The 16,967-nt window shown below is 39.3% G+C and overlaps 1 protein-coding gene across 4 annotated transcripts in view; it reads left to right on the top strand.

Annotated features, from left to right (window-relative positions):
* fgf13a (fibroblast growth factor 13a) overlaps window positions 1-16,967 on the top strand; it is a 190,636-nt gene that overhangs the window by 147,479 nt on the left and 26,190 nt on the right. Inside the window, exon 1 of one of the 4 annotated variants that reach the window (XM_057348896.1) lies at window positions 14,475-15,497. The exons of the other annotated variants lie outside the window; for them this stretch is intronic. Coding sequence (XP_057204879.1) covers window positions 15,308-15,497 — 190 coding nt within the window. The 5' untranslated portion in view covers window positions 14,475-15,307. Of the gene's footprint in view, window positions 1-14,474; window positions 15,498-16,967 lie in introns of those variants that run through there. 4 annotated transcript variants of the gene reach the window in all.

Genomic DNA, 16,967 nt, shown 5'->3' with positions numbered 1-16,967 from the left:
CTGTTAAAAACCTGTGCACCCAAATCTCTAAAGTTGCATAAATCGAGCCAAACAGATTAGAGAATGTGCCAGATGGAGAATGGGCTTGCCAGTTTTGTTCAGTATGCATCAGACAGTGAGTAAAAACACTTAATTCCTTCTTAGACTGTCAACAACCCTCAATTTTGTGATCCTTTTCCTTTAAGCCACACGGTCGAATGCTAATGTACAGTACAGTATATGTATAGCACAACAATCCCTACATTCCTTTGGGATGAATAAGACTGTTAAAATATACTTGGACTATTACCATCTCACAGACACGCAACATCAGTCTCTGATGTTACAGGAAGTAGATCTTACCAGGTATGATCTCATTTCTGAGTTAAAGTACTTGCACCAGGGGCGCAACTGCACATTTTCTGAGGGGTATGCGAGATCAGATTTGGCAGAGTTTCTGACTCTCCTGAATGCAATTATAAAGCTCTATATTTATTTTATAAGCTACAGAGATATGTGGAGGTGAACTGACATTAACGTTAATATATCATACATTATGATATGAACGACCTCTCAGGCAACGTTAAATAACTTAAAGATTTACAAAGATTACATGATATAACGTTACCAGTATTTATCCACTTGGATATTGTTGTCCTCATTTTACTTTTCACTTTTGGTCATGTGACTGTCACAGAGTGAGCAGTTGACATAATAACTTGATTAAATCAAATATATTTGTTGAATTCGTTTAAAATGCTAGACAAAAATTTCACTAAAACGTTTGATATAACTGTATATAATTAATGTATTACCCTATATAATCACGTTTTATTAAAAAAACCTTTAAATAATATTTTGCCATAATGGCGGCGCCCCTTGTGCGGCACCCCTATGCACTGCATATACTGTATACCCCATTTTTGCGCCACTGACTTGCACTGTCTTCATTTTAACACAAGAAAACATTTTCCACATTGCTTTCATCAGTTATGTGCTTCAGATACGCTGTCAGATATCTGAAGCACAATATTCAGACTAAAGATACATCTGATTTTGAGGACCATAGACCTCTCCATGGCCTGCATCTGAACACAATGCTCTGTGATAAACTATGTGCACTGCTGTAGGTTTAGCAATAACCCTTCTCAATGGGTCAGTTATGTCTTTACAGACAGGATGAGATTCGGTGTATTCATCCACTCTAGGCGAGCAGCTATTTATAGCTAATCCTGAAGTGACTGGAAAGAGGGGCTTGAGGCTGTGTTCTGGGATGTGTACCCAGGGCACATGCAGGGAAAACAGGATAGAAAGAGACCGATGCCTTGCATTTCTAGGTACAAGAATGATAATGAACTACTATCTTAAGCCACATGCATCACTATGGGCTATAGGTGCCATAATATTTTGTTGCAGATTTCTTTATTTGTGTCACAAGATGGTCATTAGCTGGTTCAGCTTAGACTAGCTAGAAACCAGCTATCAGGTTTTTCCGGTAGGATTTTTATGTTGTTACGCTCTGTCATTCACCATTTCATACTATTGCAAATGTATTACTTGGTTTATAAAAAAACATGTGCTTGCTTATAACCCCCCAAATCAGAATGCAGGACACAAGATCTTAGGATGCTGTTATCATGGAACAAAATCAGATTTTGTGAGTGAAAGATTGAGCAGCGAGCGGAAGAATGAATGAACACATCAGGATGCAAAGGCCCAACCGGAGCGTGGGAGAGAGCGTACACGTGGCTGACAGAAGGCCATGAGTGATGATAGCACACTCACACAGGCCTGAGGCTGAGTCTGCAAAACTCAAGTATACACACCCACCCTCACATCGCAGCCAGGCACACAATCATTGAAAGAACACACTTAGAACACCTGACCATGCAAAAGCAACAATGCCGAGTGTGATTTTACATCTGTTGACAGGAAGTGCAATATAAAAAAATTTGCACTAAATATGCACTCAATAAAAAGATATTAAAAACAGATGTAAAAATATTTATAACAAACAACAAAACATTATTTCACATATAAACAAAACTTATCACAATGCTACATCAAGTAAGAAAGAAACATCAGATGAGATGTGCTTGTTTAAATTCTGTCTCGTCTCACATTTGTTTGCGCTACACTGCTTTTTGAACTATTTTGAAAACAGCTACCGTGACTAAATTAAGGTCTTGTTTTAGGGCATCTTAACACACTACATAGTGCCTGTCTGTCTGAGGTGTTGGAACACAGTGCATGTGCGCTGTCTCTCTCATCCTTTTTTCACTTGTTTCCCCTTCAGATGTGAAAATGTCTTTCAGCTGTCACAGACGTATGCCTTGAGTGATGTAACACACAGCAATCGAGCGCCATCGCAGGACCAGAATGCAAAAAGCATGGCTGATGATGGTAGCCAGCAATAATCTGAGTGTTAACACTGGCCTGATGAATGTTATCCCTCTGGCAGTGGCCGCACGCTTTAACAGCTGATTAGCGAGGACCGCTGGATAACTCTGTGGCTTTGTGTGATGATCTGCACTTAAGCCTTACTGATTTTATAGCAGCGTAGGCTGACTTCTGCACTGAGTCCTTATTATAGCAGATGTTTTTAAATGGGATCAAATAGCTGCACCTAATCCAAAAGGTCAAATCCAAAATCCCTAAAATAATTCATGGTAATTCAGCACTTAGGGGCGAGCCCTAATCGCTTAAATGTGTCCCTTGGCCATCCTCAGAGCTAAGCATACACTGTAAAAAGAGTGACAGAAATAAACCGTAAAATATTTTTTTACAATTGTGTAAAACATTTTTTTGTAATTGTGTACAGACAAGTCTATTGTAAATTATTGTAATTATTGTCTATCTCTATGAGTGACAATAAAAGGATTTGATTTGAGTTTTTTTTCCTTGTAAAATTATAGGATATAAGGATATATATTAAATTGTTTTCTTGTAAATTTGCAGTCTTTTTCTGTAATTTTACAGTTTTTGACAGTATTTCAAAAATAAACTATAAAAATCTTGTTAAAAAACAGAAATTTTCTGGCAGGTGGGGCACCAGAAATAAACTGTAAAATAACAGTTTTTCCCTGTAAAATGGTAAAATGACATTTCCCCGTTTTCTTGTATATTTGGTTTTTTTTGACCATATTTCAAGAATATATGAAAAATCTGTGAAATGTGTGTTTTTTTACATTTTACGTGGAAAATCTGTAAAATTCAAAAACATTTTACAGTGTAGTCTCGAAATCAATCTGGTACTTGATTCTGAGTCATCAGATTTGGCGTTCTTTTGGATTGTAAATTTGAATCAACGTTTGTCTCTTTATTCATTGAAAAAAATAAGTTCTTTCTTCTTTTTTGTCTTGTTTTCAAGTACAAATGTCCAAAATTTCTTAAATCTTTAAGTGATGAAAATTAATTGATTAAAAAAATTGCCAATGGGGTAATAAAAATAAACTTGAATTGTTGATACTTGAATTAAGTTAATTTTTCTTACCCCATTGGCAGACATTTTTGGTTTTAAGAACATTTAGTTTTAAGCTCAAGTTTTATATTTCTTTCCAGAAAACAAGACTAACATCTTAAGTCACTTTGCCTCCCAAGCAAATGCACCTCAATTGAAGAAATGTTAGACATTTTTCCCAAAAACTGTTTCTTGCTAAATTGCCATGTAATAAAAGGAATTATTCTTATTACATAATGCTTCATTATCGTCAAATAAATGTGTGATCATGTCCGATGTTACCCTAAATATATTATCCTAAATATATCTGATATTATATATTTTGCAATAATGACAATAATGTACTGTACTGTTTATGTACAAACGTACATTATGTCTTATTTAATACCCCCTGGACTCCGGCATAAACATGTCTTACCAAGAATGTAAATATAGAGAAAGAAACAGACACATAGGGCCCTATTTTCATGATCAAAGCGCATGGTTTAAATCACACGGCGCAGGAGCAAATCCAAATGTCCAAATCCACTTTTGCTAATTTAACGACGGGAAAATGGTCGGCACGCCCAGGCGCATGGTCTAAACGGGTTGTCCCGATTCTCTTAATGAGTAATGAGTGTTGTTTGGGCGTAACGTACAGTAAACCAATCAGAGTCTCATCTCTCATTCCCTTTAAGAGCCAGTTGCGCTTGCGCCATGGCGGATTCGCTACTTACACGGCGGAATTTGCAAGAGCAAAGACTGGACACTTCTCTAGAGAGGAAACGCATCTGCTCATGCATGAGGTTAAAGCATGCGAGCAGATCATCTACATGACAAGCCGGATTTTTATCTTTATGTAGGGTCTACACAATACAATAATAATATTTTACATTGTAATCTATTTATTTGTAATATTTGGCATTATTGTGTGCTGCTGCGCGTCCCTCTGTGTAATAAGCAGAATGTACGAGGGCTGTGCACCCGCCTATAGTCGCATATTCCTAATGCGCTCTTTTAATAACTAAAAAAATATTGCGCCATTGACTTTAGAGCAGGTTTGAGTTGGTCTATGGCGCAGTCTATTTTCAGTTCCTCAAAATAGCAACGCGCCAACAATGCGCCTGAGCACACCTGTTTTTTAGACCAACACGCCCATGGGCGCACAAATGAGCGCAAATGCATTTGCTAAACAACGTGGCGCAGGACAGGAAAATGAGAACTGCGTCGGGCGGAAATTAGCAAAAACACTTGACCTGTGCCTTGCGCCGGGTGTACAATAGGGCCCAAAGAAAGAGATAAGTAAAGGTTGAGAATACACCCAGAATCTTTACAATGTGCACAGTCTGAGATATTGAAGCATCAACCCAGACGGCGTCTTGGCACAGAGCTTTGTTCTTACCCCTCACTATTCCTGCTTCATTGATGTCAAAATTATTATTATTCCACTGGCTTTCAGAAATGAGAGCGCCTGCAGCTAAAGGACTGCTGTATTTTTATAAGGCAGCAGATGAGCACACAGAATGGCAGAATCAAAGGAATTTCAACTGCTGTTTACTCCTCGAACTCATACTCAGACCGCTCGTGTTGCATGCGCGTCTGCTTAGATCACAAACTATGCAGGGTGGAATAAAGGGAAAGAATGGGAAACGATAAAAAGAGAAGGGAAAGGCGCAAACTTTGCATAATGCATTTGCTGTGCACATTTATGCCAATCCATAGAGAAATATGAGATGCATACCGATTACTTTTTAACTGTGTTGCAATGAATTGCATCTCACATTCTGCGTCTTTCTTCCCATTTAAATGGTGAGATGAGAGTTATATGACAAAGAAGGGGCAACCATTTATTCATGTAATGCAGAGCAGCAGTAACTGCTCTATAGCCTCCTCCCCAAAGGCTTCTGAACAGGTGGTGCGTTCTGAGTTGAGGTCTGTGGGAGAGAGGCGTCTCAAGTCGTCTCAAAAGCAGCGTAGAAGTGTTGCCTTGCTCGGGATCTCTCCTGAATTCTTGTTTCTGGGGAAAAAACTGTGTTTGAAAAAAGAGAAGTCCATCAATAATGCAGAAGGTCAGATCTGCTCTGGCTCTGCTGCTTAAATCAAAGCCGGCCGCAGTTCAGATTCATAAAAGGAATTGGAGCCTCAAGTTTTTAAGTGATGAAACTGCAATCAGACATTTTTTGCTGGGATGTCCCAAATGCTTGAGGCGGTTTTACCTTAGGCCAAGGTAGAGTTTGCTTAGTCATGGAATCCACTAAATCAGGGGTTTTCAAACTGGGGTCCGGAGACCCCCATGGGAGACCTTTCAAGGGGTCCCCAGAAAATTTCAGGGAAAAAGATGTTTCATTACTAAGTGTTTGTCTCTTTTTTGCTATACATGCATCTTTTTTAGTGAGTTTTTCTCACTATAGTTCCTTTCTTTTTTTTTAACTCAAAGTGAAAGTTGCTACAGGACAAATACATTTGAATTGAAAATTTCTCTTCTGGGTTATATACAGCAACAAATGTAGCCAGTAATGTAAATTTAGAAACAATACACTGTCTTTACAATATCACATTTACAACTTATCTGACAAAGTTTAAATGTTTCTTTATACATAACAAATCTTGGATACGTATTTTAGAAAGGGGTTCCTCACAAAAGGTTCATCTTATTTGGGGGTCCTTGGCATTATAAAGTTTGAAAACCCCCGCACTAGGGATGGGCGATATTATATCGTTTGCGATATACCGGTAGAAATTCCCCACACGATAGGAATTAGTCTTCCCGCGATATAAACGATAAATTCTAGTTGATGACGTATTTCTTTGTGAGACCCATTCACAGCTCATATGTGAAGCGAAAACGGGTATAGCGGAGGGCGGACGTGAAGCTGAGAAAGAGTTTGCACTAAAAGCTCTAAATCTCGTTTAGGTTGGCACTGTAGATGCATCCGAGTTCATGTTTAGTTTCACTTTCGTTTTATTTAATTCGTTTGTTAAGTATTCGTTGATAGTCATAATGCGTTACACCACAACATTTAGTTTGGCTAAAAGTATTTATTTAAACATTCGTTAGATGTTATGCGCGCGTGCGCAAATAGTTTAGTATGATTTCTTGCCTGTTATATACAGGATGAACGGAGCGTACCGTGCGCAGCTCGCGCCCACATGTGCTCTCATAGCGACACAGCGCGCACAGCACTGCTGCCTGTTTATATACAGTACGAATGTTTACATACAGTACGAATGCGAGTTTGTATTACGTTATTTTAAATACGTTTATGAGCGTATAAAAGCATGGATTATTTAATTAGATTTCTTTTATCCGCATTTTCTGTTCTCTTTCTGTAGCGCGAGTCATAGACAGATTCAGTGTATGTTGCTGTGAGAAGAGAAGGTTCACACAGTTCAAGAGAGAGTGATTGACAGCGTGATGCGATCGATCGTTTCCACCCAACAATAGAATATATACAGTTTTAGGTATGACATGATCGTGTTTATTGAGCTTTAGTTCATTTAACTTTTCTTTACTACAACCTTTTGAAGTCGAATCTCACTATTATATTTTATATTTACAAAAATACTGTAGGTATATTTTAGGAGCTGTTTGATTTGGGGTAAGTTTTACTTTTTGATAATATTTGTTTTTCTGAGGGTCTAGACTACATGCAGCTACTATCACTTGAGGCAAAAAACAGAGATGGATGGCGTTATGGATATATCGTCATTTTTATCGTTATCGCAAGAAATACCAGGAATTATCGTGATAAAGTTTTAGGGCCATATCGCCCATCCCTACCCCGCACTAAATTAAGACTTCTGATTATTCTGTTGCAGAAGAACAATTTGGCTGGTGGAAGGTTTTTAGATTTTTGTATAAAGAAGTATATAGATGTTTGTGTTGAGGGAGTGTAACCCTGCTGGTGTTTGTTAAAGCGGTGTGAAGGTTTACCCGCTTTCAAAATCCATCAGCCTACTGTAGAATGTTCTAAATGTTTGTTGGGCCAGTGTGAAACCGAGCACGTACACATCTCTGCCTGTTGCTGTGGCGATCGGTAAGCAAATCTCCAGTGCTGGCTCATGTCGGAGCTTCTCCGCAGATGAAGACCCAGCACATGTGATGAAGTCAGCTCCTTCCTGCTGACTCCCAGCCTGCTCCACTGATTCACACTCAGTCATCACTGGAAAGCTATGCCAGGCCTTTACGCAATGATGCCAAGCGAGGCAATGAGACATCGGATATATCCTGGAGGAAGCACAGCATTACCATGGTAAATAAAAACCGCATGCCACGCTTAATGGATTTTGCGTATGATCATCTGCAGAAAACTAATCAGATTGCTTGCGCAACCTCCACGTCTGTTTCAGACGATTAGGGCTATTTCTTGAGCAAATGCCACTGCGGTCGCTAAGCTTAGCATCACACTTTCTAAAAGCGGTCATACTGAAGCATACAGTTATGACAGCGGGCTGTGATACAGTCGTCACCTCTGAGCAGAGGTGAGAGACGGCGCTATTGCTCGCCTATCAGTCCAGATGAGCTGGCTTTGTTCCTCTCTCTTATTCATCTTGTAACTCATTCACAGTCTGTTGAATTAGCATTAGCGGGGTCATCTGGCCCTCATTTCCAACCATTTCCATTTCCTGACTGGGATTCGATATAGGTCAGTGGCCCCTCACACAGCCTCTGCTCCGGCCCGGATGCCAGGATGGAAATAGAAAATGAATTATTTATATGCTCAGGTAGTGTGTAATTCAAGAGCTCATGATTATTGCGGAGGGAATCCTGCTGGAAACATGTGTGAGTTTGCAGACATTAAGTGATTTTCATTCTCATCTTGGCGATTGGGCCGTGGGCTCAGAGCCATTAAAGATGCGTAAGCGGGTCATACTGTATAAAAGCAATGAGTGCTTTCATAACCTTATGCAGTGGCATTATAAGTTAGTATTTAAAACAAACTATGTAGTGTATACGTATATACTATAATCTGGCAGCATTTGAGATTTGTCTAAATGAGGTTCCATGCTAGTAAGTTTACTGAAATTGCTAACATTTGCAAACTCTCTCAAAACTGCAGTCCAACATGTCAAATTAGATTAATGCTCTAGAATATTCGACTCGGTATTGCCCAGTGTGCCGGAGTTTGGCAGGATATCAGTGTTAAAATGGGTTTTAAAGAGAGCTGAGGTGCTCTATGAACTTTATCGAGGTGTTTATAACAGTAAAAATTCATACTTAATCGGTCACATAGTAATCAAATACAGTAATGCATACAGCATTTTTATTTACAGCCATGTCTTTTGACTTTTTATTACTCTACAGGTGGAATTTTAATGTCATCACTTTTTGCAATTGGGCCACTTGTGTACTGTGTCTTTCTTTCCCTGATATCCACTTCCTCTGTCCCGTGATGGTAAAATAGGGTACAATCTTCCAGCAGCAACCCAGAAACAGCAGTAATGGGCTAGCTTCACTATGCAGAGCATGCATGGCCTCATTCTGAGAAACTATCCACCTGCTGATTCCTGATGGCATCATGAACTTTTCCAATATTTTCTTGATTGTTGTGACTTTATTTTTAATTTGTTGTTTATCAATGGTGTCTGATAAATTGGACACCATATGGTTGCTTGTCATCATGCAGCGCAATAGGAACTTCTGATCTCTGGCTCCAAGCCATGGTGCGTTAAAACTTGGACCAAACATTGTGAAATGAGCAATAATTCTAGTTTATTCTGATGAAAAAAAGTGAGACGGTCATACAGTTGTTGAATCTTGGGCCTGCAGCAGCACTGGGGACAGCTCACTCTCAGCCCCGTGAATCTCGTACAAATGAAAGCAGCTCTCAGATTACTCATTCAGGTCAGATGGGCCCTAGCGCAGAGCTTCAGTGTTGTGTGCTGTTTTACAGCTCATTTGGTCCTGCAGATTGAAACTTCTCCCACTTGTCAAAAGAGCGCGAGCTCTCAGGCTGGGCCAATGACTTTATCAGTGATTTACGCAGGAAATGGCAGATCTGGGGCTGTTTTGTCACTTTGAACACGTTACCTTATGTAGATCCTGTAGATATTGTGATTATATATATATATGACAGCTTGTTAGATAACTGTTTTACGCATTTGGCCTTCACTTTTGTTTAAAATGAGATGAGACTGTAAATTAAGTTTTACTTTAGGGTAAATAGGGTAAATGGAAAACTGACATTGTGTGCGAAAAAAAATTGTCGTCTGGTTAGTGTTGGACTCTTTCTCACCCCTACTGATGACAAAATGCGTCTGCTGTTTTAATGAGGACACAACTGGCTGATAATTGGGGCAGTGTTGACTTTATGATGTACAAATCTGGCTCAACCTTGTTATCTTTCCTTTTGTGATGTTCCTCTCCTTGTCACAGTGCTGCAAACTATTAATGCTTAATATGTGCGACTTGCAAAAATGATCAAATTAAGATTAATTCATAAAGACATGGTGGAAAAGATTGCACTTTTTATTACTTCCAAATCTTAATCATTGGTTCTCATTTCCTCTTTGTCTTTCACTCACTGACTTTGCATTGATCTCTTCCTCATAATCTTTCAATGATCACAAATATGTCCTGTCTCTCTCATTCTGGTGCATTCACCCCATTATCTTATTTTTACAATCTCTCCCTTTCATTTCTTCCAATTACACTTTATTTTATTTCTCACAGTGTAACACTTATTACACCGGTGGCTCACACTAGACTGAATCTGACAGGTAACCTGAATGTGGACATGATTTTAAAATCCCATTTTGTTGTTAAGGAGGTGAGCGAACGAGAGGGAGCGTGAAGGAGGGAGAAATATGGGGGAATGGAGGGTTGAAGAGGTTTGAGGATGGCACTCCCCCTCCCCCACTTCACACACGTTCAGTCACATAGACACTGTCGCCATGACAACACCTGCCACTGCTAGTGGCCAACGCTCAACAGAAGGTCCTCCTGATTTTAGCATCAACACGATGCTGTGAGCTCATGTGAGCCATATGAATACATATTTCATATTCACTCTACGAAACTTTTTTTTTCTTTGAGTTTTGATCTTAATCCCTGCTGATTTGAGTCTTTGAAGTTTAGGGATGAGAGTTTATATCACATGGATCTGCAGTGATCCTATTTTAAACACAAACATTATAATGCATGATCCTAAAAATTGAAATTTGTTTTTAAATATTACCTCTACTTTACTGGCCTTTAGTGAGGTTGTGTCTTAAACATAAAGAGTGTCTTTAAAGCAGAGGTCAAAAGGCCAATCTCTATGCATCTCAAGTCCATAAACAACAGCACCATCTAGTGGCCATAGACCTCACACTCATCTTTTCTGCGCAGCTCAGAGGGATGATGTCATTGTTTGTGGCGCTGCTTGAAGAGAAGGCTGTGTGATGCTGATATCTGAATGTTTTCAGGCAAAGAGAGAGGATTGGTATGGCCGTCTGGTGAAAGCTCACCAGAAATCTGGCACCATTATCACTTTTAAAAGAGTGTGTTTTTGTGTTTGTGTCAAACCTCGTCATAACTACACAATGTTTGCGAATGTAATATTGCCTATGCTTTGTTATAGCTGTATCCTGTTGAGATGCTCATCTCCACAGCAATTGAACTCGTGTCTCTGATGTTGCTTTGTATGGGGTGTTTCTGCAGTTCAGACATCCAGAACAAACACCAAATACAGCTGGTCCACACCATTAGCGCATTTTGTATCACCTGAGGATGAAGACAGTGGCAAAGATCTGGTAAAATCAGCAGTTTATTAAACTGTTATGTATTATTCCTGTGAATCGGTGTCTTGCAGTTTCATGATTGCATTTAGCCATCATTTCCTGGCTGCCATAGATAATCTGGTTAGTCAGTCTGATCAGACATCATTTTCATGATGCCTTTTGTCTGTACTTTATGGTTGATGTTAGATCAGCAGTCTTTTCTGTCTATATTCCTAACCTCAAACTTATTACCCTGTGTGACAAATGATGTGTATTTTGTTAAGTGAGGTAAAATGACAAAACGTCATTATGTTCTTAGAAGGTCTTGATGTGAACAATTTGGAAAAACTGTTGATATTCTCAGTTTGTCATATAGCCTACATTTGTTGTTCATAAAGGATAGTTTTCGTTTGTTTGTTAGTTTTACAATGGATAGTTACAGAAAATATAGGGTTATTGTAGCTTGAAAATGTAAGGTGTATGGAAGTGATGATTCTTTCCTGATCCTAAAGACAGAATGCAGAGGTTTATTATAGTTCTATGGCTCCATCTGGTGGTCAAACTAGAAAACGTAAAAACTTTTACATTTGTGAATCTTTCCTTCTGTATTTACCACTTATAATGGATGCATATTTTCATGCAGAGCATCTTAAATATTAAAATATTAAGAAAGTTGGATCATTCAGTTATGGATCATTCCATAACTGACCATAATGTGTCAGTAAAAATTGGTTTTGTTGAGTTTGTTACCTGTTTAATCTCAAATCTGTGGCAAAGCATCCTGAGTAAACCTCTTGTAATGTTTACAATATAGCCCTATTTTTATTATATAACCATATTTTGATGCGTCCTTTGATATATATAGTCTGTGTAAAGGTGGGGGAAGGTCACAGACACGGTTCTGACTTCCAAGGATTTGCCTCATTTAACATTCTTCACTGCAGCCATGAACATATTGATTGTTACATGTATTCTGGGCACCGTTTGACTTGACATTCAAGGCCAAGTTTTATTAATTAAATTAGTCCATCTAACCCTTGGTTTAATTTTAATTTACCCACACTTGTTACTAGGCAGAACTTTGGTTGGTTTTAAACTGGCTAATGTTTCACATTGTTTTTGTCAAAACATTCAACTTTTTGGACTATAAGTAGTTCTTTGGCTGTTGAATCTGTTATTTCAATGCCTGTGACATCGTTGAAACCATAAGGCTCATTTAAAACAACAGAAGTGAAATGCACTGCTGCTGTTTGCTGTAATATGTGCGGATGCTATGATGTCTCTGAGTGGAGAATGGAAGGTCTGGTATAACTGGTTTACACGACCCATTAAAGGATCACTTTACAGCCGTTTCTTTGTAACGTGAGAGGAACGAAAGCTCTGCTCTAGTAGGAAGTAGTGTTCGATTTGCTCCCTGCAATTTTGACCCAGAGCGCTGCAGTTTAGTGAACACACGCCCAGTGTTTGCCGGATCAACAGCGCTAGCTTCCCAATGAATCTTTAATGACCGCTTTAGAAGTCGTAATGGCTAGTCACTAATGTCCATTAATGATTTCTGAATGCAGCCGGACCCGCCTTGATGACCTCTCGTCAGTTCCATTAGGATTTCTTTGCTGAAACTTTGAAAACATCCTCCTGCTCGCACTGAATCATCACTCACGTTCAGCGTTTTAACGTTTTAAAGGCTAATCATGACTTTTCCTCTTAGAAAATCAACGTCAGGTAAGGCATGGCTTTTTAGGCATGTTTTAAGAAATATTTAAAATCGTTAGCATCGAGACAAAGTTTAGATCCTTTCGCTTTCTTGAAATGTATTATATGCATAGCTCGTTCATTTGTTTTTGTGTAAACTTTTCTCGGAGCGCATTGTTTTGGGCGGGCGGCGGTCCCGACTGCTGGTGCTGTCCGAGGTGCTGAACCACTCATGGCTCGTTTCAAAGCTGCGCATAGTTCTCCATTGCGTCTTATTGCCGTCCGTTTTCTTTATTGTATAGTTTTCTAATCAACTCTTCGTTCTTTCGATTCTCTTTGCATTTCGTGGCCTCGTTAGTAATTATTTCGTTTTATGGAATTTAAATAAGTTATTTGAAACTTAAAAAATAATTTAAAATAACATGAAACTCTCATTAAGTGAAATGTGATGTATTACTCAAATCACCAAAATGGATTTTGTAATGTGTAATAAATCAAATTTTCTTATTTAGATAAATCAACAAGGACTCGAGTTTGTTGCTGGATTTCTAGTACTTTTCATATTTCATTTCTGAATTAACATTATATGCCTTATTTTTCTTCAGTTACGTGACATCTGTGTTTTATCATGTCATTTGTAATCAGGCCTGATGCTTGTCTAAATTGTCGAGTGGATTTGTTATTTCGTTTTGAAAAGTATTGATTGTTCGGTAGATGGCGCTATTGAAGAGCAAGATACAACACGAGACGCTGCGAAACATTGCTCTCCTGTTTTTGCCAAGTGGTTGATGTCCTAAGGGCAACATCATGTTGACCCTGGGACAACATTTAAATCAACCAATCAGATTTCAGAAATAAGTTTAAAGTTTATTTTAAATTTAATCTTCCAACCAGGATTTGGTGCTTCTAGACCATTGTTTTTCACATATCATTTCCCTCTGATTCTAGGGGTAAGTTATGGTTAGGGTTGGGGTTTGGTGTGGGTTTAGGTTTTATTTATAAAAATGTTGTCCTTACGTCAACAAAATATGTTGCCCTGAGGACATCAACCACTTGGCAAAATCAGGTCGAGCGAAACATTGGGGCTGTGATGTTGAGGACATACTATAGTCAATCAGTTAACAGTGGTTGTCGTTCATAGACAGCATCAAACTCGCAATTTATTGCAACTGCACCACATTTTGTACAAGTACAAGAGTAATACAATTATAATCAAATGAAAAGTAATGCAATCAAAGTGCCGTTTACTTAACTTCACTTCAGACTAGCCATATTGCCAATATATTGTTAAAGTTATTAGCTGTACAAAATTATGTTTGCACGTAGTGCACGCAATGAATATTAATGCGTGTTGTTTTGAGTGATTCAGAAGAGTTGTGTTTTTGCCACATGCAGGAAAACCACTACCATGGCAACCCACATCCGTCCTATCGGGACATCGCAACCGCGTTGTTTCCACGCGAGCCTTTACGTTGTGGGCAAAAAACAGCTCTAATTTTACTCAGACAAGTCTAACAAAAGTCTGAAAAATGCATACGCCTGTTCAGCATTTTAGATCTTGATCATAACACTGTCAGGTATGAGCGTGTAGGCGTATCGGATACTCTCTAGCAAGGAGGTGCAGCGCAATTGATTCGTCTCCCAGTAAAATATTGATTTGCCCGCGCTGCTAACCGATTCACGTTCACGCGTTATGAAATTAGTAAAGAATCGAGTTCTACTGGACAGTTCATGCACATTGCACAGGTGTAATCGGTTTTTGTTCCCCATCATCCGTCGCCCACCGCCCCCATCTGACTGACAGAAAGCGTTCAACGTGAGTTGGATACCTCGAATAAACTGAAAGGCGTGTTTTTATTCTTCTATGTGTAGTTTTCCGAAATTGACTATTATCATACCATCATATTAAGAAATGGGAGTAATTCTCGATGTAGTTGACGGCACCTTCATTACAAACGGATTAAGAAGATTAGTTAGAAACCGTAACTCCCTGACGCACACCCCCACACATAAAGCGCGCACACGCTGGAACTCTCTCTTGCGCTCGCTAACAGGTGTTTGACTTACATGGCTCTGTCCTGTGTGCTGTGACCGGCTGCTTCGTGGGATGATGAAAAACGCTTGTTCGCTGTACGGAGGAGCATTTTCTACGTTATTCGTCGAAATGGGCAGATAGTGACATTATCGAGGGATAGGCGCGTTTAATCTGAACGTAGACCCCTTTAAGGACTTTCTTTTCCGAAGAAGAACCGCAACGTTCAAGAGATGCGCGAACTATTACCTACCTAATTGTGCTTGGACTCTTCAAACTATATTGCTTTACTACTCTGTGTGGGTATCTATCATTCTAACTGATGAACAATGGTAGTGAATTGTGTATGAGGACTCGGATGTGAGCTTAAGTCAAAGATTTCCATAAAGAAATCTGTTGTGGAGGAGGTGAGCAAACGAATTGTGTCCGTTGAAAGTTTTCTGTGTCGCACCGTCAAACTGGCAATGGCTGCGGCGATCGCCAGCTCCCTTATTCGGCAGAAGAGACAGGCGAGGGAGCGTGAGAAATCCAACGTCTGCCGCTGCGTGAGCAGTCCAAATAAAACCAAAGGACCATGCGAGAAACCCAGTCGTCTCAGTGTTTTCTCCAGAGTCAAGCTTTTCGGCTCCAAGAAACGAAGGAGAAGACGTCCAGGTCTGACGTTACCTGTTTTTATTATCTTGTCTTTAGACTATATGGCCATTATAACTCCATGATCTTCATCATCATTATTGCAACCAGCACGTTCATAGTCTCTACTTTCTTATTATATAACATTCATTATTTTTGCTGTAGTTAACAACACCTACCTTGTCAGACGGTAGCAGGCTGGTATATTTTGAATGGCTTTGAAAATCATCCAGCTCTCTCATTACATTGTGCGATCCTATTTAGCCAGAGTTATTCAGCAACTTTACAGCACTTTTCAGCTTGACAAAATAACATGTTAAACAGAACAACTTCAGATATTTTACTGTACAACTATATAACTTTTTTAATGTAACATTTTCAGTTTCCAGTAGAGATGATACTGTGACATTTACACTCTAAAGAAATTGTGCTATAGCACTAAAAGTGGTTCTTGGCTCGTAATCACAGCGGAACCACTTTTAGTGCTATAGAACCATATTTTGGTGCTTCAGTGGTTCTTCAGCCATACAGGGGTTTAACAGGTTCTTTATAAGGAAACGATGCTAAATAGCACCTCGGTCTCCCCAAAGAACCTCTAAAGAACCACTGAAGCACAAAGATATAGTGCTATATAGCACTTAAAGCGGTTCCCCTATGATTACGAGCAAATAACCACTTTTAGTGCTATACAGCACCATGTTTTTTTAGTGTGTTGAATCCCTGCAGAGATGGAGAGACAATAGAAAGCAAACTAAGCAGGTTATTGCTTGATTGCTCAGGTTCTTAGACTGCAGATAACCCACAAGCTGGAAGTGTCCTTTGTGATTTAGTCACACAGTTTGGGGTCATATAGAGTATAGGAACATTCTGCAGCAAAATGTACGGAATGCATTTTGCGGTCTTCTGAATGATTGTGTTTCACACACACACACACACACACACACACACACACACACACACACACACACACACACACACACACACACACACACACACACACACACACACACACCACGCAACCAGGCTTTGGTTGACTATCCCCGTGGGGACAGTCCATAGGCGTAATGTTTTTATACTGTACAAACTGTATATTCTATCCCCTATCCCTAACCCTATCCCTAAACCTAAAGATCATAGAACACTTTTTGCATTTTTAGATTTGTAAAAAATATTGTTCTGTACAATTTATTAGCTTTTTTGCCCCTGGGGACCTCAATTTTGGTCCCCACGGTGACACGAGTCCCCATGTGTTGGTGTGTATTCAGGTTTAGGTCCCCACTGGGATATACAAACATGAACGCGCGCGCACACACACACACACACACACACATGTCTGGTTTACTATCTCCGTGGGGACAGTCCATAGGCGTAATGTTTTTTATACTGTACAAACTGTATATTCTATCCCCTATCCCTAACCCAACCCCTAAACCTAAAGATCATAGAAAACATTTTGCATTTTTAGATTTAAAAAAAATATTGTTCTGTACAATT

This window comes from Triplophysa rosa, linkage group LG13 (genome assembly GCF_024868665.1).
Source record: "Triplophysa rosa linkage group LG13, Trosa_1v2, whole genome shotgun sequence".
NCBI lineage: Eukaryota > Metazoa > Chordata > Actinopteri > Cypriniformes > Nemacheilidae > Triplophysa > Triplophysa rosa.
This window is presented reverse-complemented; position numbering and strand designations above follow the sequence as displayed.